This window comes from Capra hircus, chromosome 24, assembly GCF_001704415.2.
Source record: "Capra hircus breed San Clemente chromosome 24, ASM170441v1, whole genome shotgun sequence".
NCBI classification, from domain to species: Eukaryota; Metazoa; Chordata; class Mammalia; order Artiodactyla; family Bovidae; genus Capra; species Capra hircus.
In genome coordinates, this window is record NC_030831.1 from 3,938,430 (window position 1) to 3,960,609 (window position 22,180).

General features: G+C 45.8%; 1 protein-coding gene across 1 annotated transcript in view; it reads right to left on the reverse strand.

Annotated features, from left to right (window-relative positions):
* Positions 1 to 22,180, reverse strand: part of ZNF407 (zinc finger protein 407) — a 380,108-nt gene that overhangs the window by 350,610 nt on the left and 7,318 nt on the right. Inside the window, exon 2 of the mRNA XM_018039541.1 lies at positions 447 to 5,115. Within this exon, the coding sequence (XP_017895030.1) occupies positions 447 to 5,061 (4,615 nt within the window). The 5' untranslated portion in view covers positions 5,062 to 5,115. The remainder of the gene's footprint in view (positions 1 to 446; positions 5,116 to 22,180) is intronic.

A 22,180-nucleotide genomic window follows, 5' to 3' on the forward strand; every position in this document is an offset into this window, starting at 1 on the left:
CTGTTGCCTGGGAGTTACACTTTGGGATATAAACTATCTGGCAATGGATACACCTAAATCCCTAAAACTGTAAGGAAATATTCATACTTCATTCTTCAAAAGCCATTTAATAGGTCCTCTGAAACCCAAAGTGCCACTGAACAGACACCCTGGAGAACCAAACACTTACAGGACTTAGAGACAACTGAACAGCTGTGAGAGCAGAGATGCAGCAAAGGCGTCAGAAGGACGAGGCCTGCTGGTCAAAGGGATCTGCCAAACAGCCTGCCTTTGGAATCACCAAGGCGGAGTTAATAGCCTGGAGATATGCTGAGTGTCAACCAAGAGCAGAGCCGGGGCCGGGGCCCACCAGGCAGGGGCTGTACGGACTCCACATTCAGGAGGAACCCAGGTCCCCACTCGAGCGGGCCCCGGCCCTGGTGGGTAAAGAGGTCGCGTGGACCTACCTGTGTGCGTGCGAATGTGCGCCAGGAACGCCATCGAGTTGCTGCTTCGACACATCTTCCCGCAGTACTTGCACACGTTGCCCTGGTTCTCCTCCCTCTCGCGGTTGATCTGCTCAGTGTCCTCCACGATGTACTTGTTCACCTCTCGGAGCAGCTCCTCGTGCTGCCCTTTGATGTGCAGGAACAAACTCTGCTCGGAGTCAAAGGGCTCCGTGCACTTCACGCACTTGAAGGTGGCGCCGCCCTCGGGCAGCTCCTCCACACTGGCCTGCTCGTTCCGCATGTGCCCGGCGCTGGCCAGGTGCTGGTGGAGGTTGCTCTCCGTGTAGAAGGACTTGCCGCACAGCAGACAGTGGAAGTGCTTCTCCTTCGTCGGGTGCTTCATGGCTATGTGCACGTTCAGGCCGCTCAGACCGTCCGCCAAGAAGCCGCAGTCGTCACAGCGAATCCGGGTGGACTCCGCAAAGGAACTACTGTCCGCTTTCTTCTTTTTCACACCTTGAGCACAATCCTTCAAGGGCAGCTCACTCATCCTCACTCCGGCTGCCACAAGCCCCTCTTGAGACTGGTCGAAGAGTTCCCCATCTTCAGGGTTCTTGATCCTTATTATGGAAGAATCAAATCGGCCGAAACTGTACACAGCCTGCCCTTTATCATCAATACTGATTACAGTTTCATAAACATCATTGTTGTCAATGGTGCTGTCAGAAGCTGGACCATCCTCTTCCAAAATCACTTTGGTTTCATGTCGGGAATTCATCAGCACCTCCTTACTCTCCAGAAGGGGATCTTCTGGAACGTCTTTCAAGTCCCCTGAACTCTGCATGCTTCCAGCTCTGTCCTGAACAATGCTCCCCAGGTTGAGCGGTTCTCCGGGAGCTCTCAGTATGGCACTCTTGGCTGGATGCTCTCCATCTACAGCTCTGGGACACCCACGTTTACCAAGAACTTTATCAGCTTTGTCTTCTGCGTTTCCTCCATCACTCTCGCCATGTGTGTTTGGACTACTGATGTCATTCAACACACTGTGCCTTTTCTTTGCTGTCTCATGATTCAAAGCTGAGCTTCCTGAGCTTGCATTCTGAAATTTGCTTGGGGAGCCACAATTAGAAGGAATACTAAGGGGTACCATCTCCTCCAGTTTTATAACTTTGTCCTTGTCAAGGGGCTGCTGGAAAGTTTCACAAAAGGAATGATCTTCACTGAGGTTAGACTCTTCCTCCGTCTCGGTCTCTACAGAGTCAGAAGCACAGAACACCTTGGACATGTCTAAATTGGTGTTCTCATCCAAAATAGAGCGATCGGCAGCATTTCTAGATTTGAGAGTTTCAGAGGGTTGCTCTGAAATAATCTGAAATTCCTCAGAATTCTGTTGCTGCTGCCCTTGGGGAATAATGATGGGTTTGGACATTTCTGAAGAACTGGCTTCTACGTTAGTAGAGTTCAGGTAAGACTGCCTTTTCATCTTGTGTTTTTCTGTTGCCGCATGCCTGGTCATCTCCCGTCGAGTCACAGCATAGTAATCACATGCCATGCAATAAAAGGCAAACTCTCTCGTATGTTTCCGTTTTATGTGCAGCTCCAGAGAGGTGGAAGAGTGTGCCTTAAACTCACAGTGCGTACATCTGTTCTCATCTGTGCTCGCGTCGTCTTTCTGGGGGCACGTGTCACCCTGAAGGTCCTCTGGATCCACAGAGGTTTGCTCCTTTTTCTCAGTAAGGTGACTACCAGTCTCCCCATCTTCAGGGTGAAACACGTTCTCAACTTCCACTTCCACTGGATTCCCCTGCTCGAGTGGTGGCTGTTCTGAAACGGAGGTGTCTGCTTCCACTGGAGGGTTGGCAGGTTCATCTGAAACTGCCACGCTGGTGTTCTTCCTACTGCCGTCAAGGTTACCGCCTTCAGGACCAACAATGATATCTGAACTTTGTTTTCCACTCGCTTCAATTTCTACACGTCCTTTATGCTTCTTGGTGGCACAATGACGCTCCATGTCTCCCTTGGTTACGGTGTAATACTTACAGACTTTGCATAAATAACTGTACTGGTGACTGTGTTTTCGTCGAATGTGCACAGTCAAGTTCGTGATACTGGAGGCCAGGAGACCACAATGTGAACAGGTCCGAGAGATGTTGCCTTTAGGTCGCCCCCTCTTTGGAACCGGGGGTGGAGCTAATTCACCCTCTTTGGTAATGACACTGGACAGTGACAGCTCCTGGGCAGGCAGGATGCTCTGGGCGAGACAGGACTGCTCCTGGAACTGCACACCCTCTCCGTGGCCTTCTGTCCTCCCATTCCCGGGGATGGTGAGCTCTTCTTTCTTGTCATTGGCACCTATGCAGACCCTTTCAATACATTCCTCAAAGCTTAGGCCAATGTTATTTTTCTTAGCATTTTCAAGATGCTTGCTTCTCTTGATGTGTTTCTCCATTCCTTCTTTGCTCAGGGAATAAAGATTACATGCTTTACAAAGAAAGTGATAGTCTTGACCGTGGCGGAGCTTTATGTGTCTCGTGAGAACAGTGGAAGATCTTGTTTTGTAAAAACACTTCTTGCACTGAAACTGAGGCTTACTCGAATGCCTCACTTCATTTCCGTGGCTTACCCTGGACTTAGCTGGCTCTTCCTGAGCTGCTTTTCCGGCCTCACTCACAGCAACTTTTGCGTTTTCTGATTCTAAAGTACTTAAGGGGAACGTCTGTAAAGCTGAATCACCATTAAATGACTGAGAACTCTTTGTTTGACCCAACAAGTGAATGTGCTTCTCAGTTGCTCTGTGTTCCTCCACGTCTTTCTCGGAGGAGAAGAACAGATGACAGGGCGGGCAGAGGAAACCCATACTGTGCTTCTCCTTCATGTGGTCTCTCAGTTCCACCTCGTTCGGGGAAGTAAACGAACAACATTGACAACGCAGGCCGGAGGCGGTCTGCTGATGCTGGTGGCTGTGTGTGTGCTCCTCCACGTCCCTCTTGGATGCGCTGGAGAAGCCACACGTCTGGCAGTGAAACCGCAACTCACCCGCGTGGCACCTTGTCACGTGGATCTCCAGCTCCGCCCTGCTTGTGGCTGTGTGACCACAGGTCGAACAAGCGCACGCCACCTGGTGGTTGGGAGCTGGCCTCCCCGCTGGAGAGTCCGAGGAGCCGGGGAGATGCGCGTTTGCCCTGTCCTGCTTCGGGGCCTGGGTCTCCAGGGGCGTCAGGCGCGGGTCCCCGTGCAGAGACGCGGACTCCACGTCGCTCATTTTCATCGGTGCCCTCAAGTGCTTCGAATACAGCTTCTGCACTTCGTTAGTGCCCCTTTTACTAACTCCCAGAAGCGCGCACCTCTTCTTCGCCTGCCCCTTCAAAGCGAAAGCACCGGCGCGCCGTCGGAAGCCGCTGCCCAGCACAAGGAAGCCGCGCTCAGCCCTGGGTCTTGAGACTGTGCTGAGGATGGGGGCTGCCTGGGCCATGTTTCTGCCGGACTCCAGCCTATCTAGGAGCCCCTCAGAGGTGACGACCACGCTCAGCTTTCTGCTCTGGTTCTCAGGATTCTCGGCTGCATCGCGGGAGGTTACGTTTTCTTCAACGACCTCCATTTTCTCTGGAGAGGTGTTCCTGGACGGCCTCATTTCAACCAGGAGCTCGCTGCCGCGCCCGCTCTGTTTAGAAAAGCTTCCTCTGAAATCTCTGAATGTGCCCGCTCCAACGCTCCGCAACACTTTTGAGTCGCTGTTCCTGGCTACCGGCCTAGATGCTCTCGGCTTTGTGCGGCCAGCCTTCACCCCCACGGGACTCGGCTTCTTGGGCAAAGGCTGTTTGGTTAAGATCTGTACAAACCCTCCGCGGGCAGCGAGGTTCTGCCGCCGGAGATGCGTTTTGCCGAGACAGTGTGCGTTCAGCAGGTTCTCCTCGGCGCACTGAAAGCCACAGAGCTCACAGGAGAAGGCCTTTGGCGGGCCACGCGCCTGCCCGGCGTGCCCAGGGAAGGCCAGCCCGCTGTCGGCCGTGGGGCCGCAGGCCTGGTCCTCGGGCCGCGGCGAGGGGCGTGCAGCGTGCTTCTCCGCGTGCAGGCAGGAGGTGGGAGAGTGGGCACGTGGGCCGCCCTGCAGCACCACGCCCGGGCCCCCGAGGGCACCGCTCCCGCGCATCTCTTTGGGGGGCGAGGGCGACTCCCCTCCAAGATTGAGGAACTCCGTGGTCTCCTGAGCAGGCTCCTTCTCAGCGGCCGTTTCCCCTGGGCTCGAGTGGCCGGGAAGACCCGGGCCGCCGTCACAGGCACTCAGGAGGGGCGCCGCCCCGGTCCCCGGCAACGCGACACCCACTCCCGGGCCTGCGCCTTCAGGGCTCCCCGACCCATGGGTGCCCGGCTCTCCCGGCCACAAGGGCTCAGCCTCCGCTAGTTTTATTCGCTTGGAAGCGCGTTTATTTCCATCGTCCTCCTCGACAGTGTGGTCCAAGTCCGAGGACTCTGCAAAACCCCTTTTGTTTGTGGGATTCTCAGCGGAGTCTGCTGTCTCATCAGATACAGGCCCACGGTCCACGCCGTAGGATGCGCTGTGGCTCGGGTGTTTTGCCTCCTCGTTTACACGGTCACCCTCATCGCTCCCCGGCTTCTTCCCAGGATCCATCATTAATAAAGTGCCAGCAAGCTTCCGTGTCAGCAGCGGTCACTGGGCTCTCATGGCCTGCGAAGAACATAAACGCAGTGTTACACCTTTGAACGTACAGAAAAGACAGACGTCAGCCCAAAACGCAACATAAAGTGACACGCCAGATGAAAAATATCCCAAAATCAGCCTCTACATCTCCTTTACATTGAGATGGACTTGATCACGTGCCAAGGCCTTCCTGAAACGAATGAAATCAGACTGAGGGACAGCATGTCACCACACCGCTGACTCAGAGAGCATTACTGCAGTAACTTTGATAGAAAAAGTAACTCTCAACAGGCTTACAAAAACACTCCCATGTTTTAGTTCTCTTTACTGGTCCATTTCAATTTACTATTAAAAAAAAAAAAAGCAGAGAAGCCCTCTTTTCAAATTACATTTCAGTGAATTCCCATTCTATAAGATAGATTAAACAAAATCTATATGAGTCAGGGAGCCAGCCTTCCCCTCTTTGGCTTCCCAACAGAAGCCCAAGTCCCAGTATAAAAAGGTAATAACTGCTTCACCCCTCCCCCAGAGCAGAGTCCTCCTGTGGTCCTTCTAAGTAGATCCTACATCTACCAACATGGATACACTCATTACACACAGCCCTGCACGCTCAAGCTCTGCCTCCAGTGAACGCCACCCCCATCCCAGCTGTCAATCACCAATTCCTCCATCTAACAGTCATTTTGTGTTGTCTGAAGGTTAATGGCAAAGGGAAATGTCAGTGATAGAATAGAATTAATGAAGTAAATTTTAGGGGGAGAAAAAAAATTTTATTGAATAAAATGCTTTAAAATCAATAGCATTGATTTCATTTTTCATTATGCTGTTTAATTCTATTAAAACATATCATTTTCCATTTACTTTACACCATGATTGGAATTCTCAGCCATTTGATTTGATGTTAATAAAATGCCATCAAGTATTATGGCCTCAAAGCTAACGATAACTATTTTTAACTATTTGTCCACTTTTTGTGTGTAACAATGACAAACCAAATGAAGGCTGTTATCTGTCTCTGCTAAAAGTAAGGACTATAAAATACATATAATGACACCAAAACCATGAGAAACAATATAAAAAATTAATAAATTAGCCTTTATCAAAATTAAACAATTCCAAATGACATTATCTCCAAAAACCACCAAAAAGAAAGCGAAAAGAGAAGCCACAGAGTAGGTAAAACATTCTGCAAATCAATAAATATAAATATGTAAATCCTCTGCCAGATACTTTTTACAAATATTTTCTCCCTTTCCATGTCATAAATGTTATCCTTTGATAAGCAGAAGTTTTAAATTTTCATAAAATAAATTTTTTTCTCGTTCTGGCTACTTATGTGTCTAGCTTTCTTTCTGCATCCAGAGCTAGAAGGTGAAGGCCTGCTTTATTTTCTCCACTCACATGTCCCAAGAATCTAGAACTATGCCGAGTACACAGAAGGTTTTAGAATGAACAAATAGCTCATTATGAAATAAGAAGTGTCTCCTAAGTGTTTATTAATGAAATGAAAATTGTCTGAGATGTCTTCCACAATTCTGGGAAAGGGGCCTAGTGAAGGCTATGTACCGACATGCTAAAAGCTGAGTGACACTGACACCCTGTCCATTTTCTGTGTGTTTGCACACATATACGCTTGAAAATGTCCACAACAGGAGTTATTTTTAAAAACCTTTTTAACGTGTAGCCTAAAATGACATGAATTCCTCTCAATGAGTCCTTTCCTTTCCTCCTCTTCCAAGACTGCTGTGGCTCACAGCTATACCACCTCCACAGCAGACGCTGGCAGCTTTACATGCACAGAACACACAAACACCAAGCACGCACGTCTATTCAGAGTCGATGTTCCATAGGGCACCTGACTCATACGTTTTTGGAGATGAAAGAATGACTATATTAATATGCAGAAATAAAATAATGAGGCTCTATTATCTTCTATATAATGGCTCCAAAAATTCTAGAACAAAAGGAGAAAATGTTTCAGTATTTGCTATTTCCCAAATGGCTTTCTAAATTAATGAAAGAATTTCAGCATCTCATTATACAAGAAACAAACATTCAACAAATAGATACTGAGTTGCCTAGAATGTCAAAGGAACTCTAATGATACAAAACACATCCTTTCCCCTCAGCAGGCTCATATTCTACTGGGAGCCCTGTGACACATGTGGAAAGAAACTCTGGTATAAGGGCACGCGGGATCACGCGTGTGATGTAAGTGTGATGTAAACTAACAACTACAGCAGCACAAACGGGCAAGCAATGCTACCGCCAGGCAGACTATTAGGCTAAAAGAGCAGAAACATTTGAGCTAAACCCCAAAGAAACAAAGCGTCTTTCTTCCTTTTCTTGGGAGGGCAGGTAGGAACAGTTAAAACCTTTAAGGAGGAAAAAGGGATTAGCAAAGCCACAGAACATACTGGACGAGCAGGCAAGACAGGCAGCAGTGCAGAAGACAGCTACCGCTCTGGCTTTCTACTGCGCGGCAACTGAAAACCCAGGCAGAGGACCATCCACACATCACAGAAGGCTCCGAATTAGCAGCTGGAATTCATTCAGCAATGTCGGCAGGGAGTCACCAAAACACAGCGCTGCTTCAGGAAGATTTGGTTTTCAGTTACACGATGTATCATAGGGAGAGGCAGTCTAGAGGCAGAGCGAGAACATTCTAACTGTTTTGAGTTATAGGGCCTGAATTGGAATGACATCAGTACTCATGAGTCCAAAGTATCTTAGAGTGACCGAGAGGGGACTCAATGGAAATGAGGAAGCTTACACACATATAAATTTAAAAAGAAAAACCTTCATTAGAAAGATTATTAGTTTATTATAGCAGAACTCAAAACCCACCCAGTTGGGAAAGTTCAAGGACTCATTTCTGGAGGCAGGCTGAATCCATTTGCTCAACACTTACTGAAGTCGACCATCTATCAGAAAGCACTTCAACCCTCTGTGAACAGAGCACAGAGCAGGCAGGGGCCTCACTGTCATCACTCAAGGCAGGACCCCTGCTTTCTCTAGAAGTCCTAGTCCCTGTGGTCACTGGAGAAGACCGTGAGCCTCCCGGTTTCTCCCACAGTAAGATTCCAAAATTCAGAAGACTTAGCAGGAATTTAGAATAAAATAATGAGATGTATTATTAAGCCAAATCTTCTCAAAGCAGATGGTTCCTATACAAATTGATCAATTACTTTTCAACACACCACACATCCTCACTCTGCCAGATTTTCAAATATGCAATTCCATTTATAGTTTCTACTCTCACTCAAATTCTCACTAGTGGTTGTTCCTTAACTAAAAAAAATAAAGTGACCTTCAATTCTACCTATATAGATGAAAGTGAAAGTGAAGTCGCTCAGTCGAGTCCGACTCTTTGCGACCCCATGGACTATAGCCTATCAGGCTCCTCTGTCCATGGGATTTTCCAGGCAAGAGTGCTGGAGTGGATTGCCATTTCCTTCTCCAGGGGATCTTCCTGACCCAGGAATCAAACCCAGGTCTCCCGCATTGCAGGCAGACACTTAATCATCTGAGCCACCAGGGAAGCCTCACTTATATACATACGTACATATATATATATATATATAGTGACCTTCAACAGAGTGATTCTTGGAAGAAAAGTTATGACCAACCTAGACAGCATATTAAAAAGCAGAGACATTACTTTGCCAACAAAGGTCCATATAGTCAAAGCCATGGTTTTTCCAGTCATCATGTATGAATGTGAGAGTTAGTTATAAAGAAAGCTGAGCGCCGAAGAATTGATGCTTTGGAAATGTGGTGTTAGATAAGACTTTTGAGAGTCCCTTGGACAGCAAGGAGATTCAACCAGTCCATCCTAAAGGAAATCAGTCCTGAATACACATTGGAAGGACTCACGCTGAAGCTGAAACTCCAATACTTTGGCCACCTGATGCAAAGAACTGACTCATTAGAAAAGACCCTGATGCTGGGAAAGATTGAAGGGGGGAAGGGAAGGAGACCACAGAGGATGACATCACCGACCCAATGGACATGAGTATGAGTAAACTCCAGTGATGGACAGGGAAGCCTGACGTGCTGCAGTCGATGGGGTTGCAAAGAGTCGGACACAACTGAGCGACTGAATTGAACTGAATATCGTGATCTTCAATTTTACATATTAAATTTTACATATTAAAAATTATTAGCTCACTAAGAAACTATCCCAAAAGAAAATCCCTACTATTAACTGAAATACTCTCTGCTGAGGTTTAAAAATAATAATAAAAAAAAAGATGCAGCAAAGAAATCAAAACATTCATACACTGTTTAAGAACAATAATAAAACAAATCAATAGCAGCCTTATGATGACACCTGGTGGCCATTTCTCACAGGAACTATTTTCAGCATTTTTTAAAAAGTGTTTCAGAAAGCAGTAGAGAAACATAACCAGTTATTGGACCACTTCATATGCATGTGTTATTGTGGCCAGCACACATGACGTCTTCCCCTTCACTTTCTCCCCTTTGGTTCCACTTTCACTCACTGCATCCTGACCTCGGTTCTCTCCCCATCCGTTTGTCTCCTGGGCTGAGTGTGCGGCAGGCGAGCTGGAGCGGTCTCGCCCACACTCACTCGCTCTCCCGCTGGCACGGTGAGGCCACCATGAGAAGGCCCTGCTCTGTGCCCACCCAGGCCCTCTCACCCTTCGTCCTTCCTGGACCGATCCAGAGGCCACCTGCTGGCAGCAGGCCACAAGCACAGCCACAGTGGGGATGCGTGTGGCAGGCAGGCACACACAGAAACTCCCCAGAGTCTCTCCCCCTTTGTCTTCAGACCTGGAAGGACACGGCAGGGCAGGTAAAGCGGCCCACAAGCCTGCTACACAAAGGGAAGTTAGTGGACTACTCAGATCTCTTCCTTAACCTACCGTTGTCAACTGGACTTTTTACTGAAAATATGTCTCTTACTACTAGGCTATCAGTAACTTAATACGGTACCACCACGTCCAGGTGTTGTCTGTTAACGAGAAACTCAGAAGCATTAGTTGCCGTTCACCAGCTTCTGAGACCACAAAATAAACTATCTGATGCTGACACCCTAAAAACCATTTACTACATAACACTGGAGGCAATTTACCATAAATGGGTGTATAATATAGTTGTGGCTTATTCACAATTGGACCAGAACACGAACGCCTGCGTCCAATAACACCCACCTCCTCACTGTCCAAAAACTGGCTGCAAGGCTTTCCTCAGTTATGTTCATACTCTTGTACCTTTCCCCAATCAGATAAATTCATGTGGTGCTTTAAAATGAGTGCACAAAATCCTCTGACATTCCTTAAAGGGTGGAGCTAATCCCCTCCCCTTGGTGTGGCCTGGCCTTGCAGACCTGCTGGGAAGGGTCAGAGCAGAGTGGAAGTGAGGGTGTTCACCTCCTAGCAGGCCCTGTGCCTGCAGCTTGCTCCCTCTGCTGCCCCTCTGTCTGAGGGAGCGGGAGCCCTGCTGAGCATACACCCTGCAGCCAGGGATGCTTGGGGGTGGGGGGTGGAGAGGAACTGAAGCCTCCTACCCAGAGCCAGAAGGAGCAACTGCCTACAGCAAGCAAGTGAGCTGTCCATCCAGAAGAGGTTCCTCCAGCCCCAGGCAAGCCTTCAGATGACTGACTGCAGAAGCAGAAGCCCCCAGATGAGCCCACCCCCAAACCCCTGATGCACAGACAGTCACTTTAAGCCCCAAGGCTTTGACATAATTCTCTGCAGGGCACTAGGCTACTGGGAAATCCCATGGACAGAGCAGCCTGGCAGGCTACAGTCCCCTCGGCATCCCAAGAGTCAGACACGGCTTAGCAACTAAACAACAGCTAGTATAATGCCTGCTCTCTCTCCCACCTTGTCAGAAATAGATACAGCTCAAGTGCACCCCCCACCCTATATATATATTTTATACATAATTTCCTTTTCTGTATGCTCCAACCTTTAAGAGGAATCTTCTGTATTAACATGAGAGTATTAAGCTACTACACAGGAGGAGGTCAACAAATGTTGAGAATTACACTCTAAAATGCATATCAAGACCAGAATTCCTGTCAAACATGTGTAAGAAGATTTTGGAACTTAAGACACTGACATTTACATTCATGCCTCTCCCACCACCAAAATCAGATCATTACAGTGAAAAAGCAGGACAATAAAATCAAGAGTTATTAAACAGATGAAGTAGATAGAGTTTCAAATTTAGATTTGTATAGAATAAAGGAAAAGTGAAAGTTTCCGAAAGACCTGCTCGTGTTAGATGAAGGTTTTCATTCTCATCAGTTCAGTTCAGTTCAGTTCAGTTGCTCAGTCGTGTCCAACTCTTTGCGACCCCATGAATGGCAGCACGCCAGGCCTCCCTGTCCATCACCAACTCCCGGAGTTCACTCAGACTCACGTCCATCGAGTCAGTGATGCCATCCAGCCATCTCATCCTCTGTCATCCCTTTCTCCTCCTGCCCCCAATCCCTCCCAGCATCAGAGTCTTTTCCAATGAGTCAACTCATTCTCATAGGCCCCTAGAATTATTTGCACCACAGACCTGCCTCAGAGCTAACAGTAACCAGGAGCTCCTTGCCAGCTGGACTCGGGATGATGGCGGCCAGCAGTCTAACATCCCCCAACCTGCTGAGGCGGCCCATGCAGTGAACACATGGAGAGCCGTGGGTCATCGAGGCTGGACGCATCACAATCCTTCTGGGCCCAGAGACAGGGAACTCCCTCACCTCCCACTAGCAGGTGGTATCCGAGCTCAGGAGCTGCCGGAGTCTCTGATCACATGACCTGTGCCTGATTAAGCTTCGCCTCCAAAGCATCTCACACGCATGTCGAGCTTAATCCTAAAGAAAACCTTCCCAGGAGGTCCAAAGACACACTGAAGACAAGCAGGCTCGAACTATGTGCTCCTGAGCCCAAAGGTCAGCGTAAGGTAAACTATCAGATGGAGACAAAAGTTCTCACTCAAGTCAGAAAAGAATATTGTTTCTATTCCAGGGTGAAAGTGTTAGTCGCTCAACTGTGTCCAACTCTTTGTGACCCCATGGGCTACCCCAGGGATGGTAGCCCTCCAGCTCCTCTGTCCACAGGATTCTCCAGGCATGAATACTGGAGTGGGCGGCCATGCCCTTCTCCAGGGATCTTCCTGACCCAGGGGCTAAACCTGGGTATCCTGCACTGCAGGCAGATTCTTCACCATCTGAGCCACCAGGGAAGGATGGTCTGTTCCAAACATCTGATTCTGCGTGCAAGTTAAAAAACAGAATATTTCTTAAGTTTTGATTGCATAAAACAATCACTAAAAAGTCATACTAAAAGGGAGAATAAGTAGATCATCATAACTTTCATCAGCAAAGATAGTCACCTTTCCAACACTGCTCATGAAGATGTATTAATACCAACAAAAAACAAATCACAGGACAAAAATAAACCATAAAACTAGCTCAGCCTTCTAAATAGACAGCTATTTCTTTTTTTTAAATCTTCCTACACTTCAAGTACTAGTTTCCAAATACGTTAATTGATCTAGTAATAAAGTTAATTTTATGACTATCTTATATCAACCGTCTCTGACAAACGTACCTTTTGTTGCATGAAAGATTTTATCTAGAAAGTTAAAATTTAATATATCTCTTATAAATCTTTCACTAGTATTTCTAATTGTTTTGATTTTTTAAGAAAGGAAATTCTTATTGGAATAGAAAAACAGTAAAGGGAATGAAGATTCTATGAGTAAAGAAGAAAAAGAAAAAATTCAATGCCATTAAAAGCAGACACATAGAATCATTTGTATCCCATGCCATTTGAAAAGGTTGTTTTATTATCAGTGTAACTAATCACAATGAAACCATCTCTTACAACTAAAGACATTATAATGAATTTTCTTTACAGCTACAGAGAAATGGGATTTGCTGTTTCACATCAAATAGAACAGGCTGTATAAATTCTTCTTCCTATTTATTGTAAAATATAATTTCATCTATAAAATCAGTCATGAAATATTAAAACTGAAACAACAGAATTTATATCCTTTACTTAATTTAGTTTAAACGGTCTATTCACTAAAAAGGGGGGGGAGTGGGTACATGTGACGAGCCCCTACTTCCTCATTAAGTGTTTCCATTAGACCCTTTATTTTCAAGAATTTATAATGCAGCCATAAAGAAAAGCATTCTGTAATAAAAGTTAGTATACTTTCCTTAAATTTTCCTTACATCTTATTCAAAAGGCAAAAGAATAAAGCACACAGCATACGAATGCTGAGGAAGGGAAGACAACTAGGAGGAAAAAATTAAAGAAACACAATAGATTGACACTGAAAATGTAAAACTCCAGTAAAAAAAAAAAAAAAAAAAAGAAAGAACAAGTGAGGTGGCCCAGGTATTCCAACTCGCTGCAGGACACATGACGAATATTTAACTTTTCTGAGCCCTAGTTTCCTCATTCCATGTAAGATGTCTACATTCCATGAGAAAATCTCTCACTGATAGTAAAAAACTGGTGACCACTCAACTAGAAGAAAAAGAATGAAACTGGTTTTCATTCCAGCCAGAAAAATATGAAGAAAAAGGCTACTTCCAAAAATACAAATATGGAGGAAAACTAACTTTGCTGCTGCTGCTGCTAAGTCGCTTCAGTCGTGTCCGACTCTGTGCGACCCCATAGACGGCAGCCCACCAGGCTCCCCCGTCCCTGGGATTCTCCAGGCAAGAACACTGGAGTGGGTGGCCATTTCCTTCTCCAATGCATGAAAGTGAAAAGTGAAAGGGAACTCGCTCAGTTGTGTCCGACCCTCAGGGACCCCATGGACTGCAGCCTTCCAGGCTCCTCCATCCATGGGATTTTCCAGGCAAGAGTACTGGAGTGGGGTGCCATTGCCTTCTCCAAAAACTAAAAACAGCTAAAACACATTCTACACTGTTCTTTCTTAGATTCATCAAGGTCCACTGAGAAGAGATGAATTAATACAATGACTAATCAAAGAACTGCCAGGAAAGAAAAGACAAAAACTACTAATTTTGGAAGAAATTTGGAAAACATTAATTCCAACTGTCAATAAGCCAACACATGATATAAAATTATCATGCCTCAAGATAGCTGGAATGTAAATTATTAGGTACCAAAGACCTGAGTGTTAAGAAAGTATATTTAGAAAAGAGAAAATGTCAGCATTACATTTTAAAAAGGGATATAGTTCTAATCAAGGCTAGTTGTCTAATAAGGTTAATAGTTTCCCACACACCCAAACTGGATAGTGAAATTACAGGTAATTTTTCCTTCTTCTTCCTGGATTTTTTCTATATGCTTTCCTACATGTATTACTTTGGGAGGAAGACTATGGGGGAAGCTTTAAAAAATTCCCTACACATGGTTAAGTAATGGAAAATGATGATTCCTCTCAAGAAAGGAAGAGCAAGCCCTCAGGTAGAAATACATTTATGATTGTGGTTCTTGGACTACATTGAGAATCAAAATACCACAAATAAAAGGAAGATTAGGGGGTGACTTGGAAAAACCAGAGATGTTTGGGGTCTAAAAATTAGTCAAACACCCAGGGATACCAAGAAATTTCCCTGTGGCCACTGGACTGCCCACTAAACTCAGAAAGGAGGCGGCGGCCCAGGAACAGCAGGCACAGCTGGCACCCACGTCTTGGCCTCCCATCCCATCCCCACTGAATAGACCCTGGGCTCCTGAGGATTGGCGGGATCTAGGCCTGAGGCATGGTAGGTACGTGATTAATTAAGTACCGTTAAACATAGGAATGAAGAAGTCTATGTTGACGACTGGGAGACAGACAGGCAAGCAGACAGACAAACAGATGGACTGACAGGGCCAAGGAAGGCATGGCTCTGTTTAGAGCAATGCTGAGGACCAGCCGGTAAACGTGGAGGGAGTGCAGGGGACAGAAAATCATTTGACAAAAACTGCATCAGGGAAGATGGATGCCAAGTCCAGGGGGGTAATTTTGACATGCAGAATATCTGAGTGGCATTAAACCTCTCCCTACACTGCTTATTTGTTGCAAGGGAAGATGACAAACTGAGTAACTGCACAGTGGCTACACCAGCTACATCTTGCAGGGGTGATCAAAAGTAACCTCAGCGGTGAAGGTGGACACGGGCTGCCTGCAGACAAGCACCCTGAGAGGGCAGGACGCCTGGGCTCACTGCAGCTGAGAACGGCGAACCTGCAGCTAACGCAGACGAGACAGCAGACAACCCAGAGCGAGGAATGCTTTATTTGAAGATGAAAAAAAAAGTGGGGATGTCAGTGTCATAAAAGACAAAGACAGACTATGGAAATGTTCCAGATTACAGGAGGCTGAGGAGACATGTGGCAACCCACTCCAGTATTCTTGCCTGGAATTCCATGGACAGAAAAGCCTGGCAGGCTACAGTCCACGGGCTCAGACACGACTGAGCACGCACGCGCACGCGCACACACACACACACACACATACATGACAATGAAAAGTGATACGTGTTCTCAGACTGATCCTCTGGTGGCAGGAAAACGTGCCATTAAGGGCATCCTAGCTCGGCTGACCAAAAGCACCGTGCTAGTTAACTGTGCGTATGGCTCGGGGCTGCACAGAGAGCTGGTAAGATATTCTTTCCAGGTACATCTGGGAGGATGTTTCTGGAAGAGAGGCGCATTTGAACAGTAGACTGAATAAAGATCTTCTCTCACCAGTGTGGGTTGGCAGTGCCCAACCTGTTGAGGGCCGGAATAGAACAAAATGATGGAGAAGTGGACAGAGGGCAAATTTGCTTTTTCTCCTTCAGTTAGGACATCCACCTTCTCCTCTAACATCAGTGCTCATGGTTTTTGAGCCATCAAACTCAGACTGAATTGTCACCAGCTCTCCTGTTTCTCCATGCTACAGAGAGATTATGGAACTTCCAAGCCTCCATATTCACACTGACCAATGCCTACCAAAAAAAAAATCCTGATATATATCTGTATACATCCTATCAGGCTTCTGAGGCGGCGCTAGTGGTAAAGAACCCACCTGCCAATGCAGGAGATGTAAGAGACCTGGGTTCGATCCCTGGGTCAGAAGATCCCCTGGAGAAGGGTAAGGCAACCCACTCCAGGATTCCTGCCTGGGAAAGTCTATGGTCAGAGGAGCCTGGTGGGCTACAGTCCACAGGGTCACAAAGAGTCGGACACGACTGAAAGTGGCTTAGCACACAGCATGCATACACCCTATTGGTTCTCTTTCTCTAGAAAACCCTGACTGACACAAGTTTTGGTACAGAGAATGGTTCTAGACGAATAGGATTTTCCCTTGAATTGGAACCAAGGTTTCTGGAACTGACTTTCTAATGACTACTTCCAGTAGCAAACAGAGTACCGATAGCAGTCTGTGGTGTGAACAGGAAAACGCTGTCCCAAAGCCCCACCAGACACACAGGCCTGCCGATTCCCAGCTGAGTGCATCCGCTTCCATCAGAACCTTGTGGATTAAGCACTGAGGACACTAAAGAGTACTCATCATGTGAACAGTATTTCCAAATATGATAGAAATACAGTAGTGGCCTTCAATACAGTTACGTAGCACAAGGAGGATTTTCAAGTAAGTATGTGTTTTTAGCAAGTGTTTTAGGAAAAAAATGAGACACCAGCCTATGACTCCACCTGTGTTACTTCTTATGGCAAGGCTAAGTTTGGGGGGAAAAAAAAGGTAAAATACTATGGCATAAAATATAGCAAAAACAATGAAAGAATAAAACAACTAAAGTATGGAAAACTGCTTACATATATCTTACTCATTTACTGATTTTTTAATTATATTCTAAGAAATCAATTAAAATAGTTAAGAGTTCTCCACTCTAAATTTGTCAGTAAATCAGGGTGTTTGGAAAGTCAGTCCCTGCCCCTCCACTGGCAAGCCTTCACAGGCGGCCTCACTCCCTAGTTTTCACACAAGAGTACTGGCACCTTGATGACACCTCTCAGAAAACACTGTGGCCAACAAAATGTCCTAACTCTGTACGCTGAGAATTAAATATCCTGAGAATTAAATAAGAGAAGTATATATTGGGTTGGCCAAAGGGTTCGTTTAAGTTTTCTGTAAGATCTTATGGAAAACCCCAAATGAACTTTCTGGCCAACCCAATATGTGGAGAAGGAAAACTACAAAATATTAATTTTCTACACATTCGGAGCTTTCCTTTAGATTTGAGTTCCGCGGCTTCCCTGGTGGCTCGGACGGTAAAGAATTCGCCTGCAATGCGGGAGACCTGGGTTTGATCCCTGGGTTGGGAAGGTTCCCTTGGAGGAGGGCAGGGCAACCCACTCCAGTATTCTGGCCTGGAGAATCCCATGGACAGAGGAGCCTGGAGGGCTGAAGTCCATGGGGTCGCAAAGAGTCGGACACGACTGAGTGACTAAGCACAGCACACGCAGCAGCTAGAATCGCCCTAACAAGAAGCTAACGCCCTACTACCATAATCGCGGTAAGAAGTGGACTTGCACCCGGCTCAAACACAGGTTCACATCTTGCTCCTGTCACTCCCCAGGCCGGTGCCCCAGGTAAGCAGGTCGGCAGGCAGGCTGCTCCTAGCCAACCCAATATGCGGAGAAGGGATGTGTGACTCCGAGAGCCTGGCGCTCTCCATCCGGATGCTCTGCCTCAGAGCTCGCCCATTCTCTGCATCCCCCTGACAGAAGCAGCAAAGAGGCAGGGCATTGCCTCTTTAAAAGCCTTGTCCCCCAAGCAGCATCTGCCACTTCCACTCAATTCCTGCTTCGCTGCAAGAAAATCTGCAGTGCCCCCTGGAGCCACGCACCTGGCCTGTGTGGAAGGGGAGGCCTGAGTTAGGTGGACAGCTAGCCATCCCTGCCACCGATCCAAAAATTACCACACTACTGGCCATCCTACCATTAAGGAAGGTTTTTGGTCTTTATTTGTTGCTTGGTCTTTATGCGACTTCCCAAAACCTGGTTTGATAAATGCAGCTGTCCCTTTAAGAGAATGCTTCGAGCCATTAGTTCCATATTTGTAAAACAAAGAGACTTACAGACAATATCAATCCTTGGAAAATTTAGCTAATCATCAAAACAAGAGTCCCTCGGCCTACACGTGAGAGATTCTAATATCTGGGGTGCTGACAAAACCTGTGGTTTTAAAGAGCTCCCTGGATGACTCTGATGAGGCAGATTTGGGCCCACTGGCTAAAAGTCCCTACTAACCTCAAGAAAACCTGTATGCTTAACACACATTCACCACACAGAGCTGAGGTGGAGAGGAGAGCAAAAAAGGTGAGTCAGGACAGAGAAAAATGTACTGCCCTAAACAGGGGCCCCACACCAGATTCCAGTCTCATTTGCCTACCTAATAACTGGCCACACATTATTCCGAAAGTGACTTTCAGCAAACACTGCCTCAATCTGCCTCAACCCTGAAATCCTAGGGTTTTAAACACTACCCCATGGGAAGCCAGATTATGGACCCTGAAGATTCTCAATGAAAGCCACTCGATCTCATTTTCTGAAAGACTGTAATTTCCACTTCCTCTCCTTGAATGATCTGAATTTTCTGGACTATTTTTAGACATACATTACACCTTAGTTTAAATTCTAACAGTTTTATAATTTTATACAGCCCTATAAAGCTGTGATTCTTCATTCTGTAATAACTGATCCAATAACGATATATCAAACTCTGATCCTTAATCCACAGTAATTCACAACTGAACTGTACACTTGGGAAGGAGTGGTTTGTTGCTTGTTGCAGGTCTAAAACTCACAGTTTTCATTATATTTAGTAACTGACAAGTAGGCTAGGCTTTGGTTACACTGGATGATCATTCTGGTGTTACTCCAACTGTGTTAAGCAACGTCTTTTCCCAAGGAGGTTTCTTATTACCTTGCTTGTTTTTATCTAAAACTACTTTGCTTTTTAACAAAAGGGGGAATGTACAGCATATAAGGGAAAACAAAAGAGAAGTGTGAACATCAAATACACTGCAAAGCACTGCGAATCAGGACTGAGATTGTCTCACTTTAGCAAAATACAGCTGAAACGATAAGAGCTGAAGCACCTAAACTCCATCTGAAGAGGCCTGGGCTCCACACGTGCCCGTCAGGGAACTGCGACAAGCACCACGTGAGTCTGAAATGCAGACATCCCACTATGGAAGGACTCTCATGGGCTGTCGGCTCCTTAGTGAGGCGCTGGCTCTGCTAGAAAGGATGACATTACATCATTACAAATGCTTGACACTTCCCGTGTTTTAGACAATTTCAGCACTCTGAATATCAAACAAAAATAGTGGAGCTATTTGGTTCCACAGGACATGCAATTTGACTTCAGGCTTCTAGAACCACCTTTTTATTGTCCCTTTACTTGCTCGTTTCAAGGAGCAACTGTCACATCATGATGACTTAAATTAAGGTTTACAGCATAAGTAATGTTTATTTAAAAAACAGTCCTCGCAATATGGGATACATATGACACTCTAAAAAAAGTTATCAAAGGTAAGAAACAAAGAAAAAAAAATAGGGGAAGGCAGATTTCTCAAAAGTGCCCTTCTTAGCAACCTAAGCAAAGAAGTAATGGTTTCCTAAATCCTACAGCATGATACGACCACTTCCTAATGAAATGGAATATACAGTCCTTAGAATTAAAATAAAACAGTTACTTTTCCTGCTTTCAGGACCGTCACATGCTAGAATAATAAAGGCATGTGTGTGTCAGTGGCTCAGTCGTGTCTGACTCTTTGCGACCCCATGGCCCTAATTTGCATTTCTCTAATTATTGATACTGGGCTTCCCTGGTGGCTCAGTGGTAAAGAATTTGCCTGCAATGCAGAAGACACGGGAGACTCAAGTTCGATCCCTGGGTCAGGAAGATCCCCTGGAGAAGGAAGTGGCAACCACTTCAGTATTCTTGCCTGGAAAATTCCATGGACAGAGGAGCCCGGGGGGCTACAGCCCATGGGGTCACAAAAGAGTCAGACACAACTGAGCACCGCATACAGTCACGTACTGAAAAGAGCTATTCCCACTTGTGACTTTTCTGTTCACCTTATTGATGGTTTCTTTCACTAAGCAAAAGTTGTTGATACGACTGTTGTCAAACATCAGTCTTTCCCTCTATGGTCCGCACCTGCTACGATTTGCGTAAGAACCTCTTCCCTCTAACAGAGTGACAGGCCTACTCCCCTACACTGTCTTCTAAAAGTTTCACAGTTCTGCCCTCTACTTGTAAGCCTCTAACTGATTTTGGTGAATGATATGAATTAGAAATGCATCCCATGGATAAGAAGGCCCCTGTTTGGTAAGGGCCACAGTCACAGCCAATCATTACTAGACACCAAATGTGCCCCAGGTGAACTAGTGGTAGGTGTTAATCACTGCTTTATTGAGGTTTATACTGATCTCTCATTGAGGCAAACAAAAAACTAGACATTGCCAACAGGAAAATTTGGAAGGTTTAGCAAATTAGTCAGAATATGATCCCTAGCCACCACATTTCAGACAGAATCTTTAAAAATACCCCAAGAGGGAGATGGCAGGGAGAGAACATAGGCATACCTATGGCTGATTCATTTTGATGTTTGGCAGAAACCAACACAATTCTGTAAAGCAATTATCCATCAACTAAAAAGTAAGTTTAAAAAAATACCCCAAAAAACTCGATGTTGTCTTATTCTTAAAAAAAAAAAAAAGAGCAAGAGAGACTTAAGCATTGGGGAAATGGGGAAAGTGTGGGAAAATACGCATTCTCAATAGTACTGGTTGGCATATAAACCTTTACAACCTTTCTAGAGGGTTATTTTACAGGTGATAATCAGAAACTTTCAAACGTGTATCTTCTCTGAGCTCCCAATGACTCTACAGAATTTACCTTAAAGAAATAACTGGACAAAATACGTGTTTAAGGATATGTTAAGGATATGTACCATGGACATCTTTACAACGCAAAGAATCAGGAGCAACTCAATACCCAGTGACAGGCACTGGTTAACGAAGCTGCTGTGGTACGTCCACACTGAAATTCTGTGCATATTACAGAGCTGCACTGACGTGGGGAAATGTTCACAGTACTCTGGGAACATGCACACATAACATTCCTTTCAGTTCAGTTCAGTTCAGTCGCTCAGTCGTGTCGAACTCTTTGTGACCCCATGAATCGCAGCACGCCAGGCCTCCCTGTCCATCAACAACTCCCAGAATTCACCCGAACTCATGTCCATCGAGTTGGTGATGCCATGCAACCATCTCATCCTCTGTCGTCCCCTTCTCCTCCTGCCCCCAATCCCCCTCAGCATCAGAGTCTTTTCCAATGAGTCAACTCTTTGCATCAGCTGGCCAAAGTATTGGAGTTTCAGCTTCAGCATCAGTCCTTCCAAAGAACATCCAGGACTGATCTCCTTCAGAATGGACTGGTTGGATCTCCTTGCAGTCCAAGGGACTCTCAAGAGTCTTCTCCAACACCACAGTTCAAAAGCATCAATTCTTTGGCACTCAGCTTTCTTCACAGTCCAACTCTCACATCCATATGTGACTACTGGAAAAACCATAGCCTTGACTACACAGACCTTTGTTGGCAAAGTAATGTCTCTGCTTTTGAATATGCTATCTAGGTTGGTCATAACTTTCCTTCCAAGGAGTAAGTGTCTTTTAATTTCATGGCTGCAGTCACCATCTGCAGTGATTTTGGAGCCCAGAAAAATAAAGTCTGACACTGTTTCCACTGTTTCCCCATCTATTTCCAATGAAGTGATGGGACCAGATGCCATGATCTTAGTTTTCTGACTGTTGAGCTTTAAGCCAACTTTTGGACTCTCCACTTTCACTTTCATCAAGAGGCTTTTTAGCTCCTCGTCACTTTCTGCCATAAGGGTGGTGTCATCTGCATATCTGAGGTTATTGATATTTCTTCCAGCAATCTTGATTTCAGCTTGTGCTTCTTCCAGCCCAGCGTTTCTCATGATGTACTCTGTGTATAAGTTAAATAAGCAGGGTGACAATATACAGCCTTGACGTACTCCTTTTCCTACTTGGAACCAGGCTGATGTTCCATGTCCAGTTCTAACTGTTGTTTCCTGACCTGCATATAGGTTTCTCAAGAGGCAGGTCAGGTA